Below are 26,133 nucleotides of genomic sequence, written 5' to 3'. Positions count from 1 at the left end.
AGATTATATAATTGCGACTGTAAGATAAAATAAAGCGAAAAGAAAAGGAAAAAAAAACATAAAATTCGCTGTATATGGAAACTAGTAACGGCTATATTTGATTTAGCCGTTCAAATACACTCTGACTAATATACCCTTCCCTTCCATTTTCCTCAGGCTATTATAAATGCGATAGAAATGTTACTCTCTTTTGAGCCTCCGTAATAGGAGGGAGCCGTTGTAAGCAATCTGGTGGGCTATTATAATTTTGGTTAAATTTCAAGTTCTTCCTCATTAAATTTATTTAATAAGCTTTTTAACAAAATTCAAAAATTTTAGAAATATTGAAGACTTTTTTTTAAAAAAAAAAAAGGAAATAAACCTAGAATCTAAGTATATTCATCAATTTGAGTTTTTTTTTTTTTTTTTTTTTTGTAAAGATTTGAACATTATTTTTAAAAAAAATTAAATTTGTAAACACCTCTTCGACTTATGTTTATCTTTGTTTGATGTTTTCAAAAAATCAAGTGAAATTGAATTTATTGAATACTTCTTTTGTTTTCTTTAATTTATCTAAGTCTTAACTATTTTTTTTATTATTGAAGAAATATGAAAACGAGGTCAAAAGAAAAATGGAGAAAAAACCAAGCACAACCTCCCAAAAAAGAAAAGAAACAATAACGAAAGAATTAACTAAAGAAAGCTTAAAAGTTGAACTTAGAGTGTTTGAAAAATGTTTCTCAAAATACATTTTCTTTCCAACAGTTTCTTAAAAAATGAACTTAAAATTTAAACATTTAAAATAAGTTTGAAGTTTAAACATTTATACATTGGTGAGATGTTTCTTACATCTATTTATATACATAATTTTGTTTAAAATCTCATTTTCTAAAAATTTAGTTTAAAGTGTTTCTTCATTTCTTTAAATGCATTTTTAAATAGTTATTGATTTTTCAATATTTTTTTTCTGTCTTAAAATACAGTCCAGTTAAAATTAGGTGAGCAAGTTTTATTAGATTTTTTGTTGATTTTATTTTAAATACCTACAGTAACATTTATATCAACGTGGATATCTTTGTCCATAAAAAATTAATTAAAAAAAGAAGTCATTTTCAAATATATATAATAAAATAAATTAAAATATTTTTAAAAAGTACAACAAAATATCATTCTCTATCTACGAGATACTACAATAGACCAAAATAGACTACAAGTTTGAGTCTCTTTATCAAATATTTTGCTTGTTGGTTACGATAGTATTCATGTTTGACATAGGTATGCTATAATCGAGATTTTGTACTACAATTGGACATAAGAACTTTAGGAGACCCTTAGGTGTGCATTCTACCCACATAGCTTAATGTTAGGTCTTCTACAACAAAAAAAGCATGTAGAGGTTGCCTTACTCACTTAGGGCTAAAATCATCTTAGAACATCTATTATTAGAAAATAATTTTTTGTACTTTTTTAGTGAAAATTAGGATTATAAATTATTCGAAAACGTGATTTTAAGTTATTTGTTGAAAATACCATTACGTTTTTTCACATAAGTTGAAGCTTTCTTTCGGTTGAGATGACTAAGTTTATGAGCATACAATTTGATAGTGTCCTCGTAACCGATTTCTTTGACTACTTGATAATACAATAAGAGAGAAGAATATCATTTTAATGGGTCAGGCTACTACCAAGTTCGAATAGTACAAGGGGACGAACCGAAGGCTACCTAGAGGGATACCCACGCACACACATATATGCTCACAAAGTGCTTTGCCTATAATTTTAAATTTTGGCAAATCTCATAAATCTTCTGGCCCATTAGTACTCACTTCCTCCTTAAGCCCACGGCCCATGACTAGTATTCTCTCTTCTCTAATTTTCAAAAAACAATTACCACATTATTTGTCTTTTAAATTAACAATTACAACATAGTTTTGAACTTACATATAAATTTGACCACATTATCCAGATTAATATAAAATATAGATATCTATTATCTATTCATGTCCACCATGTGTCAAGCAAACATAATTAGTCTACCATGTATTAAGTAAATATGATTTCTCAGTGGCTATGTAACAACACATCCTACTTGTTATAACAAACACACTATACGTAATTTTGGATGGAAAGAATAATTTCACTAAGAGAGAAAGGAAGTCTAATCTAGGGTAAGACATAATGAATAGGCTAATTAAGGAAAGGGAGTTGAGCATTTGGGCTAACCCAATCTTCTCCACCCAAAGAACCCAAGAGAAGGTAGTTGCACATTTGGGCTAACCCACCCTTCTCCACCTAACGAACCCAACTAACATATGGATGGCTAGTCGGGTCTTCAGGTCAACTCATCCTTGGCTACTAAAGTTGAGACCGGATTTATCCAACATGCTCCTATATGACAAAATCGCATATTAACTTTACAACTTATACTAATTTTTATAACTCCAATTTACTCTCAAACATTTTAACTTTCACACATAGTGTATTTAGTATACTCCATATGGGTATATACATTTTCTTTTTATAAATCACATTTTTCTCTCTACAAACAAATTTAATACTGATGTTAAGTGAAAGTCGTGTATCTTTTTCTTACCTAAATTTTAACATCAACACATATATAATTTGAATTAGTTGATAGAAAGATATTTAAATATGCAAGATAATATTTATAAAAGCATTATTATGATTCAATTATTATCAATTATGTTTTGAAATAATCTCTTTTTCAATCACGATTTGAGACATAATTGAGTAATAGAAATTTTCACAAAAAATAAAAACAACCTTTTAATATAGATTGTGATGGTTAGACATTTACCATACAATATCTTCATTTGGTGGTTAAATTACTTTATTCTCAAGCTTTTTCAAAATGTCTATTTTAACATATATCTTTTTTTAAAAACAACAATTTTTTAGATATTACCGTCAAATACACTTGTAATGATTTAATAAATGAATAGTATGACTTTTGAATACGCCTGTTTAATCGGTAGATGTGAAAGTTTATTAAAGTCAATAATGGGCAAGAACAATTTATTATGTGATTAAATAATGATTATTTTGAATAAAATTTTGATAGGATCATAAAATTGAAAAAGTTGAAACAAATTTGGAAGGAACTATAAAATGAAAAGAAAAGAAAGAAAAGGTAAAAAGAAACAAAAACTTTGGTGGATACTAAGCAGAGGTAAGACAAATGAGAAACCAACAAAAACAAATAGAAAACTCAATGCCCCTTTTTTTCTTTCTTTTCCTTTTTACCATTTTAAAGTGAACTTTGTTTTTATGACAAATCAAAGTTAAAAAGTCATTTTTATATTATAGTTTTTTCATGAAGAAAAAAAGGTGAGAAATTGAGGCTGACTTGAGCAAAATAAATGCACATGGCAAAGGGGGACAATCCTCACATGATACAAACATGGTTTCTTCTCATTTGCTTCCCAAATTCATAGCATTTTCTGTTTGTTTCCTCACAAAAATTTCAACCTTTCTCATTTCTCATTGCCCCTTTTTTCCTATCCTCTCAAATCATACAATAATTCCATCACATTTATCAATAATTCATCGTAATATTTATTACACTATGTTTGTTCGTTTTAATTGAATTAGTATATATCTTAGTAAGGTATAATTTTTACGTAAAAGAAAAAAGAAGAAGAATATGATATGTGAATTGTCGTTATAATTATTGATAATGTGTTTTTCTTCTAATGCTATGAGTCACTTTCGATATAATATATCCATTTTTCACTTTTGAAGAATGAGAATAGTTGAATAGCATATATCCTTTTGTTTGGATAATTGACCTCTTTTGCCCTTGACCTTGAAGTTGGAGATGAATGAGTACAAAAATACATATAATTTGAATGGGGAAAGAATTTGGGTTTGATGGTAATTTTAGCCCCAAAAATTGTGCCCTTCATGTAACCAAAAGTGCCCAACAAAATTGACCCACATAGCATGTTCTTTTTCTTTGCTTTCTTTTGCTATCACAGAAAATAGTTCAATACAGTTGTGGCTTATGATTTGCTATTAATTCAGCTACCTACAAACTATGCATGAAATAACTAAGCAATAAATTATTCTAGCCACAAAAAAGGAAAAAATAAATTTAAAAAAAAATAAAAGGAATTTTATTGTTTGCCTACCTTGTAGGATTCAAGTGGGGTTTCAATTAAAACACCCAAATTATAACATTTTGTATCATCCATTGTATATAGTTCAATGGATATGAATTAATTGGTACTACTTCACTTCTTATATTGTAAAAAAATGTAGTAATTAATTAATTAACTTTGATTGGATTATTATTTCAATTTAATTAATTTCTCCATAGATTTGTTTCCTTAATTTTCTTATCTTAATTAGCAAACAAAAACTTTGGGCACAAAGATAACATGTTAGTTTTGTGACATGATTTAACCTATCATCCCTAATAAAAAATTGACCTTTCAAAGCCAGCCTACGAATCAAGTGTCTTTCTTAATTACCTTTAGACAACACACAATTATTAGTGCCTTTTTATAGTTGTGATCTATCCATTTATATTTTATTTGGTAATGTGCAACATATTATACATTAACAGGTAAGTTATTAGTTTGGGTAAATAATTATGAAACTTAACTAAGTGGTAATTGGTATGGCTTCCATTCTAAAAATGAGAGAGATTTTAATCCTTTAATTTCTTGTTCTTATTCTCTAGTTGTTGTATAAAAAAAATTGATATTCACTTCTTTTAAATTTTAACGATGTCTGCCACAAAATTCTTTAGAAAACAATACATTCATTGTCATAGAGAAACTTAAATTTAGAGAAATTTTGATTGAAAGGATAAACAACTTTGATGATTATTGATTATGTTTTTTTAGATTAAACCTCTGATCTTTAGGATGAAAAGTCATATCAATTATCGTTGAATTAAGTTCAATTTGACCAAAATTATTGTGATAATTGATTATAATTAGTGGTGGTTGTATTGTGTATGATTTCGTTTTTTGTTGTTGGTCTTGAAACTGTGGAACAAAACCGTACGAGCCTAGCTAAAAGAGATGTTAGCAATAACATTTTGAAAACAAATGCAATGTTACTTAATAGTTACACGAGGAGCTACAAAACAATAACAATTATAGCAAAAATTATATAAAACAAAAATTGAATATCTCACTAATAGGAGGCTTTAGGAAACAATCATATATATATATGTTTAACTAATATCGTGACTTATATCTTTTTCAAGATTTTTGGTTTACGATTGTTTATATTTTGTTGTTTAAATTTGGATAGCCCAAATATAAATGTATACAAACAATCTTCAAAATATACATTTATATTTAGTTATATTCAATATCCTAACTATTTTTTTTCACAATCTTGAACAACCAAATAACCGTTTGAAAAAATTAAAAAATATTTTATATTTATACACAATCTTAAATCGAAAAAGACAGTACCAAAAACTGCAGAAGAAAAAAAGATGAAAAGAAAAGACAAACAAAAAATAGTCGATTTCATAAATTTTTTATTTTATTATACGAAACATAAATATTTTGATATTGAATTATATTTATAAAAATTAACATAACCTCCAAAATTCATCATTCTTTCTCTCATTTGAACGAGATTTTACACAAATAAAATAAATAAACACACAACTTATAAAGAAACAAATGATGGGAGGAAGTTATTAGCATTTACAAACAAATACTTTTTATGCGAAAATTGTCCTTTTATGAATACCAAAAAGAAATAATCGTTGAGGTGAGATTTTGGTCAAAAGTTTATGTTAACTTTTTAGCGAGGCAAACTATTTAGAAGGAATTGATGTAATCTATAAAAACGATAACTCACACAAATATAGTGCTATGTGCAACAACGCTCCCATACTTGAGTTAATGTTTAGATTGTAATATGTCAAGTTGAGCTAGGACGTAATCCATTCTTCACTATTTCATGATCAAAACACACACACGCCTAACTTAGTAGTGGCATTGGTTGAACTTTTCTTGTGTGTTTGGTGCCTCTTCTCAATATGACTTTCAATGTTTTTATTATTGGACTTATGGTTTATTTGGCCTATGTCCATTAAGAGGTCAATAGACTCCATACTTCACTCACACCAATATATTGATCATATTAAATTTTACGAGTAACAAGAGTTAAAATTCTAATTCAACCCATAATTTCCATGTAGTTTTAGATATGGATGAACAAAAATGGCCTTGTAGACATCACGTGGGGATGACCCCCAAGCTCATCTCTTAATCTTCCTTTTGAAAAATAATTTGTGGCTCAAAAGCACATAAGAACTTTGACATTATTATTGTTTTTTTTTTTTATTACTTCAAAATGGCTTTGCATGTGATGTGGACAAAATTTTAGGGTACATTTATAAGATCACATTTCAAATAATATAGGTTGAGTTTTCTTTTGCTACACACCAATTAATTAGGGTAAGGTTTAATTGGATAATGTGCATTATTATGAGGATTTGTAGTTTCTAATTAATCATTGAATCTTACAAACACAGCCATCATCTCAACAAACATCATTCATGCACAAGGGCCCTAATTCTCACACCCCCATTGTTTTTATATTATTGGTTTCATATTTTCTTTTTCTTCTTCTTCTTTTCAATTTTTTTGTTCATATCATTGTAATTCTATCCTTTGCTCCCTCTTCTCTTATTGTTTTTTAGAGATAGGAATGGGAGAATGGTTTTAGAGTGAGAGAGAGAGAGGAAAAAAAGTATATATATCCATTAATTTGATTTATTTTTATTTTTTGTAAAATAATCGAAAAAGTTGTAAATTTGGCATAGACTAAGTAGTGTACGTGAGCTTTCAAAATTTTAAAGTTGCTTTTATACCATATATGAAGCAAATCATAGATAATTCATAATTTATATCAATTCTTTCTTTATGTTCATTAGTGTTTACACCACTATTATATGATTTTTAATTTTTGTTAAGATGGTTAAATAAACATAATTAACTTGTAAGGTTTTGAACCATCACAATTAAATTGAATGTTAAACTTTTCTATCCAAGTTTAAAAAAGAAATGGTCTCGATGCATTCATTCTTATTTTCTTCCTTCTGAATAATTGCTCTATGAAATGTGGGGGTTTTTTTTCATTCCTTACCCACAAGGTATTGTTCCCGAAAACCCTTTTTAATGATAAAAAAATTTGTCCCATTGAGATGTTCATTTAAGAAAAGAAAATCAGTGAGAAGGAGAGAAATTAAAAATTATTTTTCTTTAAAAAAAATTGGCTAAGAATTCTTATTCAACTCTAACTAAAATAAATGAAAATCATAACAAAAAATATTAATGGAATTGCTTTTTTTAGAGTAGAATCGGAGTTATGACTGATAATTTTTAAATTTAAAAAATTTGCAATAAACTAGTTATAGATGATCAATTAATTAAGTTTTATATTTTTAATAATGTAAAAGGAAAAAATATATATCTTTAATTATCCTCAAATGAGATATAATGTCATATTCCACTGTTCAAGAAATTTTTGTCCAGCAACAACAATTACTTAAAATTAATGAATGTTACATCACCATAACCACAAAGAAATTTCACTAAATCACAATCAATGGAGTTGTTAATTTGAATTTGTTGTGTTTTTCTTTCTTTAATCAAGCATGAGTGGTTCAACTGATTTTTTTTTTCTCACTTTGATATGAACCATCCAACTACCATGCTGATTCCCCAAGAAACCAATAGGGTTATTATCATAACCCAATTTCCTATCTTAATTCTTTTGTTTTCATTATAATTTAAAGCCATTGAAAGTTTGACAACAAATAATTATAACAAAAGAACAGCAATCACATTGCCAAATAGTGGTTAATACTTAATTACCTATATTATTCTATTTTAACTTTGGTTGTTTGTTATTAAATCTTTGTTAACACTTTTTATTCTAATACTCGGATAGTTAATAAAATCTTAATTTTAATCGTAAACCCTTTATTAAATTTTGTATATGTATGGTTGTTAAAAATTATTTTAGAATTTGTTATATTTTTTAAATAATTATTATTTATTAAAGTTAATAGATTAAATTGTTATTTATACCAAAGTTGATTAACCAAAAGTATTTTTTAAAAAATATGGGATGAAAAGTCAAATCATTGACTTTTTATGGATGGTAATTGACGTTTTTTTACTTAATTATATACTCGAAAGTTCGGTCAATAATTTGGTAATCAAATGAAGTTAATAATCTAATATGACATATATATATATATATATATTATTATTATTATTATTATTATTATTATTATTATTATGTATATGATTAGAGTTAATGCTTTGGATGATTTTAGGCAGGATTAAGAAGTTAGATGAAAATTGAAAAATCAAGAAACTATGGGTAAGAAATTTAAATCCAAAACTTAAAATAGCTAACAAAAAGTGAATTAATTGGTTGTTCATGGAAAATGAAAAGATGAAAAAAGGAAACAAAGATTATTCATAAGAAAAGAAAAATGAAAACAATGAATTGATATTAAAGAAAGAGGCAAAAGGAGAAGGCCAGCTATTGGGTTGAGTACACCAACCATTAATTAGGAGAAGCACCAAATTTTTATATTTATAACCATAGAGCTTAATTAAATTTGTATTTATTTATTTTTAAAAAGTAAGTGGTTATAATAATATTCTATTTTTTAAAAAAGAAAAGAAAAGAAAAGAAAATTAAAGTGGTTATAATGTATTTGCAAAGTTTGGTAATATAAGTGGAATTATATCATTCCAACCAACCCAATAATAACTCAATAAAATCCCTTCCTAATTATTATTCAACTTTTGATTCATCACTAAATAGTTGTTAACAAATTAATATTAAGAACCTTCTTTTATTCATCAATCATTACTCAATTTCATATTCACTCTCACAACCCCAACTTATAATTAGATAAATTTTTTAAACTATCTATAAATATAATAAAAAGTATCACTATATCAGGATAAAACTATTTTAGACACTAGTGGTAAATATATCTTTTATAAATTTTGCTATATTTTAAAATAGTCCTTAAAAATTTATAGTCTATTTATAATTGTGTGTATTAAAAATACACATTAGATATATAAAAATATTTATAAAATACAACAAAATTTTAGATTCTATTAATGGTAGATAACTTCTAATAACGTAGAAAACGTTTATAGAATATAAAATTTTGTTATATTTTGTAAATATTTGTAAGAGTGTTATTATTTACCATCATTCTACTAAAAATAATAATAGTGATGGATGAAGAAATAAACAATCCAATCATTAAAAGTTGACTCTTTAATTACTCATTTTGTTTGGAGGGTTTTTGTTTTGTTCTTCACATAGAGATAATGTGGAAAAGAAAGGGTAAAAAATGAAAATAATGGAAATGGAATCAAGGTTTGACCATTATTTTTCAACTATTTAATTATTACTCAAAATGATAAAACCTCTAGATTACTTTTGATTATCTCTTAAATGAAATTAATTAAGTTTGAAAAATATTTGTCTTATTAACAATGTCACATCAATTTAATTAGTTTCATTATTTCCCTAACTTTGTAAAATTTTAAAATAATTATGTAATTATAATTAAGTTGCTAGGTAACAAATATATGATGATGAGATGGACGGCAAATTAAAAGTGAACAAATAAAAAGTCGATAGATTTTATTATTTAAATAATTGAAACTCTATATGTGTTTATGTATTGAAAATTAAAAGTATTAATTAAAACCATAAGGAATAATAATGTTTATAGCTCAAAACAAAATACAATCACATGATTTAATCTTGCTTTATATATTTAATTGCCTTTTGTAGGTTTCCAATGCTATACGTCATTTTAAAAATTATATATTTCAATTGGTGAAAGAGAGATTATATATTAGAAAAAAACTATTTAATTTTTCCATTTTTCGATTTACTAATGGGTTGAGTTACAATGAATGTGTATAATTTTATATTGTTAATATTATAAAACTAATGATGATCATAATAATTTTGCCCATTTCATTATATATTTATTTCTAAGGATAAGTTACAATTGATTATTTGCCTAATTAGTTTACAAATCATGTTCATATCTAATGGAAATGGTTTTTAATACTAGTGATTTGCAAAATCTCATACTTCTAAAATTTAATTTCCAATTATCACTCTAAATAGTTGATACAAATAATTCATTTTTTAGAAAAGAAAAAAAAAACAGCAATTTATATAATTTATTTATAAATTTTTATGATCAAACGTCTGAAACAAAATAACTGGGTGTTAATTAAAACATAAATTTTTTGTAAATTTTAATTTTAAAATTAATGTAGTGATCGATATATACACACGTATAAATTTGTATTATTATATTTATTACAACTACGAGAATTAACGCATATTAAGAGTTAATTTATAGAAGTTTGATATAATTTATAAAGAAGGTAATTCCGTATAAAATGAAAAAGAAAAAATCATTTTACTTCTATTTGATTTAAATTTTGAATTCAGTTGGCTTTAAAAAAAACAAGTGCACCAAACTTTTGTTTTAAGACATAAAAACAAAAAATGAAACCATTCTTCCAAGTAAAAAAATATTATGAAATTATTTATTGAATATGAACTAAGAAAATTATTTATAAACCATTAACATATAATTAAACAAATGAAGAATAATTATATAACGTCAAGTTAAAATTTTTATTTTGAAACGATAAATTAAATTTTATTTTTTTATGGTTGGTCAAACAAATTGTTTATATGTTATAAGAGCATGTGGATGTAGTTCGATCCGTTCTAGATGACTAAATCGAATAAAAAAAAGAGTAGATCACTATCATTATTTTGTGTTATGCCTATTGATAAATATTAAAAATATGTGTAAACTTCTTTGGTATACTTTCACTTGTTTGGCGTATGATTGGTATCGAGATGAATGATATTAATTTAATTTTAAGCCTCCTTCAATTATTATTATTTATATTTAATTATATTTTGAGAGGAGCTAGCTCTTGCAATATTAATAAATTAATGAGTAATGAAATAGTTGAGGAAGATCACCTAAATTCCATTTTTGAACAACAATAATAATAAAAAAGAATTATTTAAGTCTAATATAAGATGATGTCATGCGTGTGTGATATATCTATTAAAAAATTAGAAAAAATATTAGAGGAAATTTCGAAAAAGATAAATCAACTAAATAATAATATGATAAATCAAAATGAAAAATACTATTTTTGTAAAATCTAATTTGAACTCCCTAGGGTGCATCTAACTTTTTTTTTGTTTTGTTATATTTGATAAATAATTTCCTCTTTTGCTATTCAAAGTAATTCCCCTAATGTGAAATTTATTGATTAATTTTGTTAATGATGATAAATTAACAAAAAAATAATTTTATTTGAATTGGGTAATAGAAATAACAACCACTAAACCAATGGACATTGAATATAAATTATACTAAACCATAATCATCCACTTAAAATTTTAAAATCATAAAAACTCACCCAAACCATAAAGTTAAAATTATAGATTTTAGATGATTTATTTACTCCATATATTTTCAAATTTACAACAAAAAAAAAAATCGTTTTGGTAATTTTTTTCTCTCAAATCAATTAATACATTAGAAATTGATGTGATTATTTGTATATTTATTAAATAAAATAGTTTGAATTTCTATTCAAATCTAAAACACACAAAAAAAATTTTAAGCTATTTTTTAGTTTTAAAATTATGACATGATTTTTAAGTCAATGGTAAAATGTCAATAGCAAACAAAAAAAATTAAAAATGAAAGTAATGTTTATCAAGTTAACTTTGAAAAACTAAAGTTAAAAACAAAATAATTACAAAGTAGACTTAAACATTTAAAACTTCCAAAATTTACAGATTTGAAAACTCAAATTTATATCCAATAAAATAAAAAATATTTTAAAATTTAGATTTATCAAAGGTTTATTAGATAGAAAATTGAAAAATATAAAATCAAAGGTTTAAGGATTTAAAAGATATTTCTTAAAGTTGAGGTACCAAATAGGAAATGTAGGCAAAGTTAGAAGTTAGGAACTTAAATTTGAAAGATGGAAAACAAAAATGTATTTATTTTTTAAGAAATAGATGTTGTATATAAAGATAATGTAATAATTAGATAGATGAATGGAAGAAGCAAGCAATGAAGTCCACAAATGGCAACTATTTCAAATAGAACAACAACACATGGCTTCCAAATAGAAGAAAATTAGAAGTCCTTTTCAAAATAAAATCAATTTCTTCTATGGGTTTGGTTTAATGCTTCAAACTTTGGGAACTTTTATTTTGGACTTAGTCACCAATCAAATGAATTTTGCACTAACTAAAGTATTATTTCCCATCACTTTCAAAACCCCTTCATAAATCATATATTATTATTTAACTAACAACTATTTTTAAATTATTATAGTATATTTGTAGCAGCCCATTTGAACATATTATATATATATATATCATATATGTGCAGTTGATATGGAAAATTTGTTTTAAGCTGAAAATACGTATACCGATAACAAATAATAACATTTTGTTATATTTTAAAATATTTTGGTCCATATTGTTTTATTTAAAACTAAATTCACTAAATTCATAATAATTATAGTATTTTTTTTTCTATTTTAATCTTTAATTTGATCGAGTGTGGACCCAAGTTACCATTATATGAGGAATTGAAAGGGAGAGTGGAGGGGGAAATAGTGGGATTAGTTTTTATGGGGTGCCTTGTGAAAGTCTAACAAATGAGTAAAATATAAGTTGAAGTGATCTTGTTGATTAAGGGGTCAACGAATATGGTTGATAGGTTTAGAAGAGGGGCTCCTTTTCCTCCTCGTGATCGTGGAGTTTGATTACAATGAAGTCATCTTTGTTTGTTATAGTTATAATTCTAATTTGTCCGAACTTACCGTATGTGGTTGAGGTTGTATCTTTGACTACTTTAACTCATGTATTGAGTCTAATTGTTATACTTGTAACCATACTTATTGTTTTTGTCCGTATATACTTATTTAGAAAATTAATTATTTCAACTAATAATTCCAACACTAAACATTTGTTGTCATAAATTTAAGACTTTTGCTGGGAAAGTAATGAAAAAAAAATACACACTTAATGTTTATACAATACTATTTGCCAAAAGAGAATTATAGTTCTTAAAAAAATTATGTGGTCTGAGTCTTGAAAAAAAAATGCTCTTCTATTATTAGGTCTATTCTAGGCTTTCACATAAAGTAATGTAACTATGAGTCAAGAAATAACAAAAAAAAAGACAATGATATATGAATCAGCTTTATTTTGTTTTTGATAAAATACACTCTTCATCTATAATTTTGAGTTTAGTTTTTAAATTGTTCTTAAAAGTTGAGATTTGAATTTGTTTTCATTGGAAAGTTTAAGAAATAACATGATGAATTGATCGTCAAATTCTTTAATAGTTTACCACATATGCTAACAAAACTTTACTAGGTATATATTTTAAATAAATTTGAATTTTTATTTAATGTAGAGTCAATCAGAATTTTCTCTTTTTTAAAGAAGAAAAATTGTACAATTGGAGAAGTATTTTTTTTTTTTCATTGAAAAAGAAAAATGTAGTACAAAAAGATTTGGGGCAATGGAATGGAATAATAGAAGGGAAGAGCCAAACACATCACAAGTTTTAGAGTTTTGGCAAAGCAAACAGCTGGAGCCTTGTAGGCTCAAAGGGACCCCAGAGGATTGGGTTGGAAATTGTCAATCATTCATATCATATTTGACTTTACCCTCATCCATCTCTTTCAATTATTAGTCTTCTATGTTACTTAATTTCCCTCAATATTTTCCCTTCTCCTTAATTCACTATTATTTCATACCAAAATAATTCAATTCATTTCCTTTCATGTATTAATCATTGGTTTGTATACATCTTATCATTAATTTTTTTTATTGAATTCGTACCATCCATCAATCAACTAATTTTTGCATCAACTTTTTAGATTGTTTTAAAATACCAATACAAAAAGAAAACTATGTTAAATATCAACCTTAGTTATAAATTGTTTTTCATTCATTTTTATTTTTAATGACAATTAACATTCATTCATATGTTTATGTCTCGTAGTTAATTTATTTTGTTAAAGTAAATGCATTGAAATGCAAGAATAAAAAAAACACACAAAAGTTACAAAAACTTATCTATCAAAATTGCAAAAATAAACTCAAGAGAATATATTGTAATGGGTGAAATGTGCATAAATCCTGTTAAAAGAAACACGAAGTAAAGTAGAAGAACAAAAGAATGAATACTATACCTAACGATCTCAAATACCAAACAAATATTAGTTTTTAGCATGTGAAGGAAACTACTCATTTCAACATTTGTTATTAGTGTGTGTATTGGATATAATAAAAAGAGAGCAGAGGATACTGTTGCTTGTAGGCAATTACAAAAAGCTTATAAGTTTTGAATATTTTGTCCCATCGTTATGTTCTAAAGTAAAACTTTTATTTAATTATTAATTGATATTTGTTCAATTAATCATTTTTTATATACACAAGTCATATAACCACTTTAAAGGAGAAGAAGAAAAAAAGCCTTGCCTTGTTTTTCATTTTCGAAATTATTGTTCGTACATGTTAATCAATAATTCATATTTTTTAAAAAAGAACCCTAACTGAATCAATACATCATTCTTTTCTTTTTCTTTTTTTTTTTGTGGGAAAAGATTATTCATTCACTTAAACATAACAAAAAAAAAAAAAGTTGAAAAGAAAAGTAAGCTAGTAATATAAGGTGAGCGATGTTTTTATTTTCTATTTTTAGGCTTGGGTGGAAAATGGGGGGAGGGTTGCTGAGGTGTAGACCTCGTACCTGATGGTGATGGATAGACGTGGCAAGAGAATGCCAGGATGGAGAGGAAATGGAAGCCAGCTGGCATGGGGGAAATGAAAATTGAAGAGCGGAAAAATTTGATTGGATGAGAGTGGCATATTAGGACAGGGAAACAACAGCCTGTCTGGGAATGGCGGCAGCATAATCACATGCCCCTTTCTTTTCTTTTTTTTTTGCTTTTTTCACCCCTTTCTTTTTTTTTCTTTCTTTTTTGTATATAATAAATATACCAATTTTATTTTTTCAAAAAAAAGGAATGAGTTGACAGCTGGCTAAATACGCAACACGACACGCAACCATCCTGACGGAGTTAGACATTTCATTTTCGTTTTTCTAATTTTCTTTACTTGTTTATATCTTCCCCTTTTTATTGTTCCATTGGAATCTCCCTCTCTTTCAAAATAATTTCATTTTTCCTAACTTCAAAAAAACAATATTATTAGGTTTCTACATGCCTTCCAAATATTTATTTAAAAATTAAATTAAATACCTAAAAATGTTCACTTATTCCAAAATTCCCATAAATTGTGGTACTCAACATAACTATATACAACAAAATAATGTCTAATAGCTATTAAGACATGTTTAGAAACGTGAGGAGTGGTTAGGTTAGCTATTAACAAATGTTTAATAGCTATTCAAATTTTCATATGTTTAAACATTTTTAAAATGTTTAAAAATGTACAAAGAAATCTTTTTTTTTTTGGACAGAGAATATTAAGAAACCGTACCAAAAGTAAATTCTCATTGAATTGTGTATTTAAACTAAAAATTAATAAACTTGAATTTCAAAAAACAATGAACTTTTCTAAAAAAAATATAAGTAAGGTTCAATAGGTTATATTGGCTTTGATTTCATAAATTTTCTTACAGTAGATGACTTTGTTGATGTAGCAATGTGAATAGACGCATACTTACATTGAAATTCTTTAAAAATCATTAATTTGCACTTATTTGTACAATAATGTTGCATTTAAATAATAAACCTACAATCATGATTTAGTATTTGACTTTTTTTTATAAAAAAAAACTAGTCATATAAATTTTAAATTAAAATGCATGCAACATGACTAAAAATGTTGAGATTTAAGCATGTATATACATACATATTATATATATATATATATTATTCAACTAATGGAGATACTAGTAAATCTTAAAAAGCTTTTTATATTTGAGTCCTTATCTGTTTGTTTGAACTAAACTATAAAAAGAAAAAAGAAAAAAAAAAAGTGAGAGAGAATATTTGAAGAAGTTATTAAAAATGTAATGTCACAATAATCTTTACTAGGTAGTACGTATATATATGTCACACTTGTAATTTTACTTTTACAAATAAAGGAAAAGTATAAAGTATTTATCACTTTTAATTTATACACGTAGGCAAAAATTTCATCTTAGTCAACAGCTTTTCTTATACCAAACACAATTTAATATTTTTAATCAAGCATATATATAGTTGAGCATGATGAACTGTCCCCCAATTCAATTGATTGAAAGTTTTTTCTTTAAAAAAAAATAAAAAATTGAGCTTTTAAAAGTCAAATTTTATAGAATAAGAAGTACTTATTTTATTTATCTATATTATGGATCATTTTTTGGTACTACAAGTAGTTAAGGTTTATTAAATTAAACTATAAAATAGCAACTCAAGAATAGCATCATTTCCAACTTGAATACCAAAGTTTTATTTAAACTATATATTTACATTCGATAATATTTTTAATATGCTATATACTTTAGTATTGTATAATTTGTTAGCTAAATATGAAAACATGCTATAATTTATAGAAAACAATAAGCAAAAAAGAAAACTTAGGGGGTAAGAAAATAAAAATGGTGAATATATTTAAGAAAATAAAGAATAAAGGGAAGATAATTAAAAATGGAGAGATTTGAATTTTGAAGTTGATAGGGTACCCTTTAAATAGTTACCGAAGCTAAAGGAAAAGTTTGAAGCAATAAATAGCCATAATTGTTGTTTCAGAATTCACACGTCTCAAAATATATATATATATAACAATATCCTCATAAATTTTATAGATTTATTATAGGTTCGAGTAATTTTATTTAAAAGAAAAATAAATAAAACTTAAGGGGGCATAGTTGTAATTGTACACACGTAAATGGGTTATTACAATATTTAATTTTAATTAACGAGTGATTAAAACACAATATAAATTAGCTTCAGCTTCCTTTCAAAGGCGAAGTTCATCTTTGAAATCTCCCGTTCTAACACGGCCACTTTTGGTCAGCAACGCGTAATTATATTCACGAAAATTCCTTCTCTTCTTCCCGCCGCTCCATTTTTTCTTTTCTTTCTCTCTAATGAGATTGAGATTCGTAAATCTGAAACGCCAAGTGGGTTAGTCAAAAACCTTGCTCTCTGCTTTTGTCCATGGCGAAGAAGAACAGTAATTCCAAGAAGCAAGCTTACATTTCGGTTCCATCTCAAATCATTAACTCTTTATCTTCATCTTCGCTTCAATCCCTTCTCGATTCGCCTAAGAAATCTTCTAAAAACTACAATAAATTTCTTAGTCTTTCCACTTACAGAAGCTCCAATAAGCTATGGCTTCTTGCTATTTTTCTCTTTGGTCTTTTCGGGATGTTGAAGCTTACTTTTAATCCCAACCCTTTAATCCCTTATGTGTCCTACCCTTGTTTCACGTCTCAATGGCAATCGCAGGGTTTAGTCTCAAATGGGGTTTTGAAATCAGGTTTAATCGATAGAGATAGAGAAAATGCTTTGAAGGACGAGGTTACGAGTGACTCTTTCCAATCGCTACGCCCGATTTCAACTGGGGTTTTGAAATCGGATGAGGGTAACGAACAGGGAGAGTTCTGGAAACAACCTGATGGATTGGGGTATAAACCGTGCTTAGATTTCAGCGAAGAATATAAAAAATCAACCACTGGAATCGTTAGTGAGAGGACTAAGTATTTGATGGTGGTGGTTTCTGGTGGGATGAATCAACAGAGAAATCAGATCGTTGATGCTGTTGTGATTGCTAGAATCCTTGGGGCTGCTTTGGTTGTTCCAATCTTGCAAGTGAACGTTATCTGGGGGGATGAAAGGTATAATAACAGTAGAAATCCATTTTTTTTCCTATTTGATTGACGAAGTCTCTGATTTATAAGAACTTAAATATACTCTGTGTTTTCTTATGTATCAGTTGCTTAGTTTGTTTTTCTGTGTTTTGTTTTATGGTTGCAGTGAGTTTTCTGATATATTTGATTTGGAGCATTTCAAGAATGTTCTGGCGGATGACGTTCATATAGTGTCATCTTTGCCATCTACGCATCTGATGACTCGGCCAGTGGAGGAAAAATCGCCTCCCCATCACGTCTCGCCGAGTTGGATTCGGTCGCGTTACCTCAGGAAGGTGAGGATGATCAAACGAATATTGTTGTTTGTTCTTTAAGCTGCCATGGCTTCTCTTTAAAGCTTACTTCTAAAAAAAATGGTTGGCTTCTTGATTGATAGGAAAGGAATCTGTTGATAACTGCCATGCTAGTTTTCATTATATCCTTATCATATAATTTACTGTTGCTTGCTCATCACAAAGCATCTTTGAAGATTGATTTTGAATGTGTCACACAACACATTTGAACTAAATAATAGAACATTTTTATGTTTGTACTTTGTAGAAAAGAATGAGACTGTCCACGTTGCCATAATGCATAGATGAATATTGATTGACAAAGCTTAAATTGTTCTGTTAAAATTTATTTGCTCTTTTTACGTGTGGGCTCAGATGTTAATTTGATTGACAAAGCGGACACGCTAACTATTAATATAGAGTGGAGGAGATAACATGTAACTACTATACTCGAAAACTATAAACTTTTAGGTTAGTGGTAATTTTATGATGAATATTTGCTAGAGCAGTTGGTTCATTGATACGTTGAACTATAAATGTAAGCTTGTCTGTTAAGATTCATACATATATGGCCTGTCTATTAAGGTTGACCAAACAGCTACGTATTACCAACTAAAAAGTTTTTGTGGCTTTTTGCTGTCGTTCTGTTTTTTGACACATTTTTTATGTCATTCCCCACACAAAATGTTTCGGTTTGTACCTTTACAATAATGAGTATGTGTTGAATTTTGCAGCTTAGAAGAGAAGGGGTGCTCCTGCTGCGTGGCTTGGACTCAAGGCTTTCTAAGGATCTTCCTTCTGACCTTCAAAAGCTCAGATGCAAGGTATTATAAGTTTTTTCTTCTTGTTATAACTCTATTTGATTTCTTAATCCATTTGCCATTATTAATTCTTATGAAATGGTTGGATATCAGTGTTAATTGTTGTTCTTTTTCCTCTTTGGGATTTAGGTTGCTTTTCATGCTTTGAGGTTTGCTCCACCAATTGTGGAACTTGGTAACAAGCTCACTGAGAGAATGCGGAGCAAAGGACCGTACCTTGCTCTTCATTTACGAATGGAGAAGGACGTATGGGTGAGAACTGGTTGTCTACCTGGGTTGAGCCCTGAATATGATGAGATGATAAACAACGAAAGAATTCGAAGACCTGAACTCTTAACTGCTAGATCAAACATGAGCTACCACGATAGGAAACTGGCAGGCCTTTGTCCCCTAAATGCCTATGAGGTTATGAGGTATAAATTTCTTAACCATATGTTTGTTATTGTTAATCATTTACATTTACTATTCTGCTCGACTAAATTTTTGAACTTGCTCAGGTTACTGAAAGCTCTCGGAGCTCCGGGGGACACAAGAATATACTGGGCTGGAGGACAACCACTAGGAGGAAAAGAAGCCCTGCAACCATTAACAGGGGAGTTCCCAAATTTCTATAACAAGGAAGATCTTGCTTTACCAAGTGAACTCGAGCCTTTTGCCAAAAAAGCTTCCATTATGGCTGCTATTGACTATATTGTTTGTGAGAGTAGTGATGTTTTCATGCCTTCTCATGGAGGAAATATGGGTCATGCCATTCAGGTACGGATTCTCCTTCAGTTTGTGAATTTAGCCGATACTCGTCATCGTGTAAAAACTTTTGCTTTTTGAGTCTGATCATAAGATCATAACAAGTCAATTATTCGTTTTATACAGGGACATAGGGCTTATGCTGGACATAAAAAGTACATAACACCAAACAAACGGCACATGCTTCCCCTTTTCTTGGATTCCTCACTTCCTGAAGCAGAGTTCAACAAGATCATCAGGGAGCTGCATCAGGATTCCCTCGGACAGCCCGAACTTCGAACCAGCAAAGTCGGACGAGACGTTACCAAGTACCCTATTCCTGAATGCATGTGCAACAACAGCTCTGATGCTCATACCATATAATGAGTTGAACAACTTACCAGTGGTGCCAACGTAGCAAAAAGCCTCAATGAACCAAAAGTCTAAATTGATAAAACTTTGGAGATCCCAACTTGATCAATGAATTCGAGCCTCTTTAGAACCAAAAGTTGGCGTTGTCTCGGGGCAACGAAGTTCTGCGGGAAGAACATTACGAAAGAGTTACTGCAGGCAGCAATAAAATCAAATATGCAGTAGTAATCTGAAGAAATGCAGCCTAGGTAATGTGTAAATGAGTGAGAAAGATGCCATTATATATATAAAATTTATATTATAAGAGAAATAAAAGGAACAGCACAACATTGTATAATTCTTTGATTCTTTACAGAATAAGTTCTTGTAGTTAAATATTTTATTGTAAAGACCATTTTTTTTGTAAGAAAAATGAAAAGATTCATTCATGTAAAGATTTCTTTCATCTACAAATATTCCTTTCTCTTGATGCAATTCAGCTTTGGTTGGCTTAAATGCAAGACGCTCTGTTTGGTTTGGTTGGACTTTTCTGATATCCATTAATGCTTCAATTCATTATAATGTGGATAGAAATAATAGTAATAGTAATAATAGTATATAATTCTTTTTATAGTAAAAATAAGAGCTCAAGCATTAAATTTGTAGAATTTAAAATTTTAAAATAAATAAACACAAGTTTTTATAGGTATTTTCCTGAGTTTACTAATATAGTAAAATTTATATTAACAAATATTTTTACCAATTTTATCACTTAATTTGTTTTAAGTCCGAGATCAAATCACATAATTAAAAGTTGATAATATAAGTTTGTGTCAAAAACCATCGACACAGGTATTGTGCACAAACTCAAAGTTTAGATTAAAAGTTAAAATTTCACATCCTAATTGATAATGTCCATTTTTAAAATTTCATTTACGTTCCATTAATCCCAAAATCTAGATTTAATAAATTCTTAATTTTTTGTTTTTAATAGAAATTTGACGTTTTTAATATGTTTTTTAGGATAAAAATTAACAATTTTATTATACATTACCTCTAATTTTATGAAACATTTTTTAAAATAGCAAAATAAATTAAAATATTTACAAATTATAGCAAAATTTTGGATTATATCAATGCAGTCTTCGATAGAATTTGCTATAAGTTGTAAATATTTTGTAAAATTTGTTATTTTAAAAAATGGCTTTAATTTCATATATAATAAGATTAAACTTTTAATTTTATTTGTGTCAAAAAAATCTTGTTTAGATAAAATTGAAAAGTAATGACTTCATATACATAAAATATATACAAAATGTTGAATAAGAAATTTTGAAACCAATCACAAATTACCACATCATTTATTAAATTAATTAAGTTAATAATGAAAAGTGTAAATAATTTAATTTGGAACTAATTAAAATTGACATGTGTCCAAATTAAAAATTAAAAACTTAAATTGACCAATTATAATAATGTCACTTATTTTCATCTTAACCGTTGTATCAAGTTGATTATTTTGGTTCAATTAAACATTATTTACTTGGACTAAGTTCAATTAAGCCCAAAAACAAGCTTAGTCAAAAGACTAAATATAACTCAAATCTTTGTGGTTGAGCCTATGGGTCTGATCCATGGACCAATCAGGCTCAAGTCCATAAAGCCTACCAGAGAACTTTATAAATACAGAAATTCTCCTCATTTGTAAATGTTGAAATTTTTTTACTCCAGAAAGTCTAGAGATTAAAGCTCCTTTGAAGACACAATATTTCTTCCAAGACTCCAACTTCCCTTGAAGATTGAAGATATTTTGAAAATACAAACTTTCTTCAAATGCTCAAACTTTTATAACATCATGTGCTCCGCTTCTCCAAATCAAGCGTAGACGTTCAACAAACTTCAAGAACATCACGTGTCCCGCTTCCTCCAAATCAAGCGTAAGCATCCAATCGAGAGAGATTAGATGATCAAATTTTAGAGATTGAACCGCATCGCATCAAATCAACAAAGATATAACATCAACACTAGTTCAACATCACAAATAAAATTTCTTAGGAAATCTCATGCGAACAGAAAGTTTAAGGTAAAATTGAACTAAATCACATAAATGAATGAAAGTCTCGTTTGATGGCTGAATATTTTTGCTAAATTCTAAAACAAAAAACAAACTTTTAAAAGCTGTTTTTTAATAGTAAAAAAGAGATAAAAACAGAAAAAGCAGACGATGAGAATAGCGTTTACGAACTTAAATTTTAAAAAACAAAATAATTACTAAACAAAACCAAAAATATTTATCTTATGTCATAATTAATAACAACTTGTTTTTTGTGTGTTTGAAATTTGAAAATTAAGATTAAAAACACAATTTCTGCATATTTTGTTATTAAATTTATACTTATGTTTTTAAAAACCAAATAAGTTTAAAAAACTAATAGATGTAAAAGAACATTTTATGTTTTAGAGTATGATCAGAGGAGTTAATGGCCCGCTTTGAGGTATTTCAATTTATAAGAAATTTCTAAAGAATTTTAAAAAATGATTTTGAAATCGAAAGTGATTTTAAGAATTATTTTTACTTGGAACAACTTTCTTGACTAAAATAATTATTTTAAACAATTTCAAAAGTAAAATCCGTGTTTAACTTTCCATATAATAAAATTTTATTATCTATTAATAATAATGATAGTGTATCTATTTGCATTAATTTATTAATTTAATTGATTATATTTTACTATATTTATAAAACTTTTAGTTTATTTATGTAGATTTGAAAATAGCTTTGAATATATTCTAATTTTCTAATTAACACGTCATAGTTGTAAACTTATACTAATTTATTCTTAATTTTATCTTCTTTTTTTTTCATTGTCATTTCAAATACAAAATTTTATATACAATTGGTGAATGGGAAATTTTGGCAGTTAAATTTATACATTATTACAACTAAAATTGAGTTCTTCATGAAAATTTTAAATGAATTGAGTCGAGTAATTAAAATGACTAATGTCTAAATCAATTTAAGCTCCGTATGGAAATTTGGGCCAAGAAAGACACTGGATCCAAACTCAAGCCCTTCAGAAGACTGAGACCAAGTCCATTAGACAATTGGGCCCAAGCCCATCTTAAGCCCATGCGAACTCTATCACCTCAGGCTTTACCCTTTCATTTGGAGGAGGGAGAAGAAGAAGAGGACTGAAAACCAAAGCACCTATCAAGGTTAAAGTAATGAAAATTTGAAGTTTAGAAGATTAATCCTCTTGAACCTTCAAGATTAAAGTACGGCAGATATGCAAAATATATAACTTGAAGTTTAGAAACTCTAAAATTTTAAAGGTTATGAAGCCACCTAAAATGACTAACACTTCTCAAACTTTCAACCTCTCAAACTCCAAATATTATTCAAGTTTCTAAGGTTATAACTCTCACCAAACTTTGAAGCTTCCAAATTATGAATACTAAGACCCTAAAAGCTCTTAAAATCTAAAGTTTACGTGGTTAAAGATTTGAAGATCTAAAAAATAGTTGTAAGATAGATTAAAGCATATCATCAAAACTGATTATCCAAAAAAGATTAATTAGCCCAAGAGTTAGTTCTCCAAAAGATCAATAAATCCTCCAAGAAATCAACAAGTGAAAGGTCAATGATCAAGGAAGATCATCAAACTCAAAGCCTGATCATTTAGGAAGATCATCAAGCTCAAACGTCAATTATCCAAGAAGATCAACAAGTTTAAAAATTAAAGTTTATTTCAAGGATTATATATTAAAGATTGTAGTCATAGTATTGAAATTAATATAAATAAAAATGCTCCACTACTTAAACTTTTTCAAAAATCTCCCGTGGGCAACAATAATTTCAAAAAAAATTGCAATAAATTTAAAATCCTTTGTCAAATTTCTAATCACAATATTTAAAATAAAATTATTATTAAAAATAAAAAGTCGAATTTATTTACAAAATATAGCAAAATAGTGAAATGTTTAATTTTTTTACTATTATGAGTAATGTTTCATATTTTAAATAAAGAAAAAAAGAATATTTAAAAAGAGGAGCGGAAATTCAATAAATAACGAGAAGGTGAGAAAGATAGAAACTCACGTGACCGTTAGTAATGCGAAGAAAGGGCCCATCCGTAATTTCAAGATAAAGTCAATGTTTATTGCAAATTCATGTTATGAGTCAACCATATAATTTTCCCCCGCCATTTCACTTCCGTCCATTCACCGGTGATTCTTGCAGATCTGAGAAGAACAAGAATGCCGGTGAAGGTAGTGGACGCCATCCTCTCCGACGTCAATGCTGACAAACTCCAAAACAACAAACCTACTTTCATCCTCTTATTGGCTGCCACATCTCTCAGCTTGTTGGCTTCTGTTTGTCTGAATGGAACATGGTTGGACATTTGGGTAGACCACAAGTTTATCCATTATGAAGATGGAATAGTTGATAAAAGTATAACACTTTTTATCACATGGTTCATTAGAATTTTGGCTACTTTTCTTATTCTTCATTGTTCTTTGGATCCGTTGTTGGCAATAGGAGTTCTGATATGTGGAATGATGGCTTCATCACAGTTGATAAAAATATTGAAGGCTCATGTCAAATTTATTCAAATCTTTCAAGGAAACCTTCAACACTAATAAATTCGACACTCAAACCAGGCATATTGTTTCAATTTTGTAGTTCTTTTGTAGAAACTAATATACCTCGTTTGAACTTATTGTTTCAACATACTTTAACGTTTTGAATTGAAATTTCAAAATTTTCAAAAATTAATAAGTAAATAAATAAATTGAAAATTCAAATGTCACTTAGCTTCCTTCGGAATATGCACCTCAATTCTTCTATATGTCTCATTCAACACTTAATCTATATAAATACCTATAACAAAATGGATTTAAATAAATATTAAACCTACAAGTTAGTTTTTTTTATAGCCTTTTAGGTTAAATTGACGTAAAGATAGCAATTAAATTTAAAATATTAATATATATAACAACATTTTAAAAAATTATAAATATATTAAAAATTATTAGAGTCTATCAATAATAGAATGATATGCAAATATTGATGTATCATTGTCATCCATAGAAGTCTATAATTGATAGAATGATATACCATTTTATTATACAAAATTTAAAATTTTTGTATAATAAAATTAAATTTTAAAGGGCAATCGGACTAGATTTGTAATATAATATAATCTAATATTTATGTTTTGATTAAGCACTTTCTATCTAATTTGTAAAACTAACCTCACGCTAGTTTCTACTTTTTTCAATCCAACTTTGTTTTATTTTTTATTTTATCACTTTTACACTTCACGAATTCATTTCTACCCCAACGATCCAATAGGTGCAATTGAATTGAACGACAAGAATTTACCAATTAGTTTGTGTCTCTTCATTACACGTTTCGAGCTAGGTCTCATATGTTACTACATATGGCAAATAAACAATACCAAAAGTGATTAAATGAAATCTACTTTTTACATTACCATTGATTTATGGGCTTCTTGCATGTCTGACAAAACAAGTTTAGAAAAATCAGACCTATAGAATAGACTTATTTACTTGCGCAAAAATAACAAAAAAAAAAAAAAAAAAGAAGAAAAAAAACCACGTGATACATTTGATTCACATATGATATATACATAATGCACTTTGATACACCATTAGTACATAGTCAACACACCATTAGTACATACCCTTGGTAAAAATGTGATTTACACTTAATACCCTTGATACCTTTCTAATAAAAATTTGATATACATTGATTTAATACACATTTAATACATGTAATATGTAATGTACTCTTGATTATACACTTGGTGGTATACATGTGATATGTAATGTACTCTTGGTTATACACTTGGTGATATGTAATGTACTTTTGATATGCATTTGATACACACTTGATATACCCATACTCTTGAAATACACTTGTACTTGTACATATCTGATACACATC

The 26,133-nt window shown here is 27.5% G+C and overlaps 1 protein-coding gene across 1 annotated transcript; it reads left to right on the top strand.

The window, feature by feature from the left end:
* The first annotated feature begins 17,090 nt into the window (after positions 1–17,090).
* On the top strand, positions 17,091–20,657 carry LOC101210871 (O-fucosyltransferase 20). Its single transcript, XM_011653493.2, has 6 exons — positions 17,091–17,962; positions 18,102–18,270; positions 19,002–19,091; positions 19,218–19,501; positions 19,586–19,844; positions 19,959–20,657. The coding sequence occupies exons 1-6, from the start codon at positions 17,283–17,285 to the stop codon at positions 20,193–20,195; spliced, it is 1,719 nt and encodes a 572-aa protein (XP_011651795.2). The 5' UTR covers positions 17,091–17,282; the 3' UTR covers positions 20,196–20,657.
* The last annotated feature ends 5,476 nt before the right edge of the window (positions 20,658–26,133 follow it).

The sequence above is a fragment of the Cucumis sativus genome, chromosome 3 (assembly GCF_000004075.3).
Source record: "Cucumis sativus cultivar 9930 chromosome 3, Cucumber_9930_V3, whole genome shotgun sequence".
Classification (NCBI taxonomy): Eukaryota; Viridiplantae; Streptophyta; class Magnoliopsida; order Cucurbitales; family Cucurbitaceae; genus Cucumis; species Cucumis sativus.
This window is presented reverse-complemented; position numbering and strand designations above follow the sequence as displayed.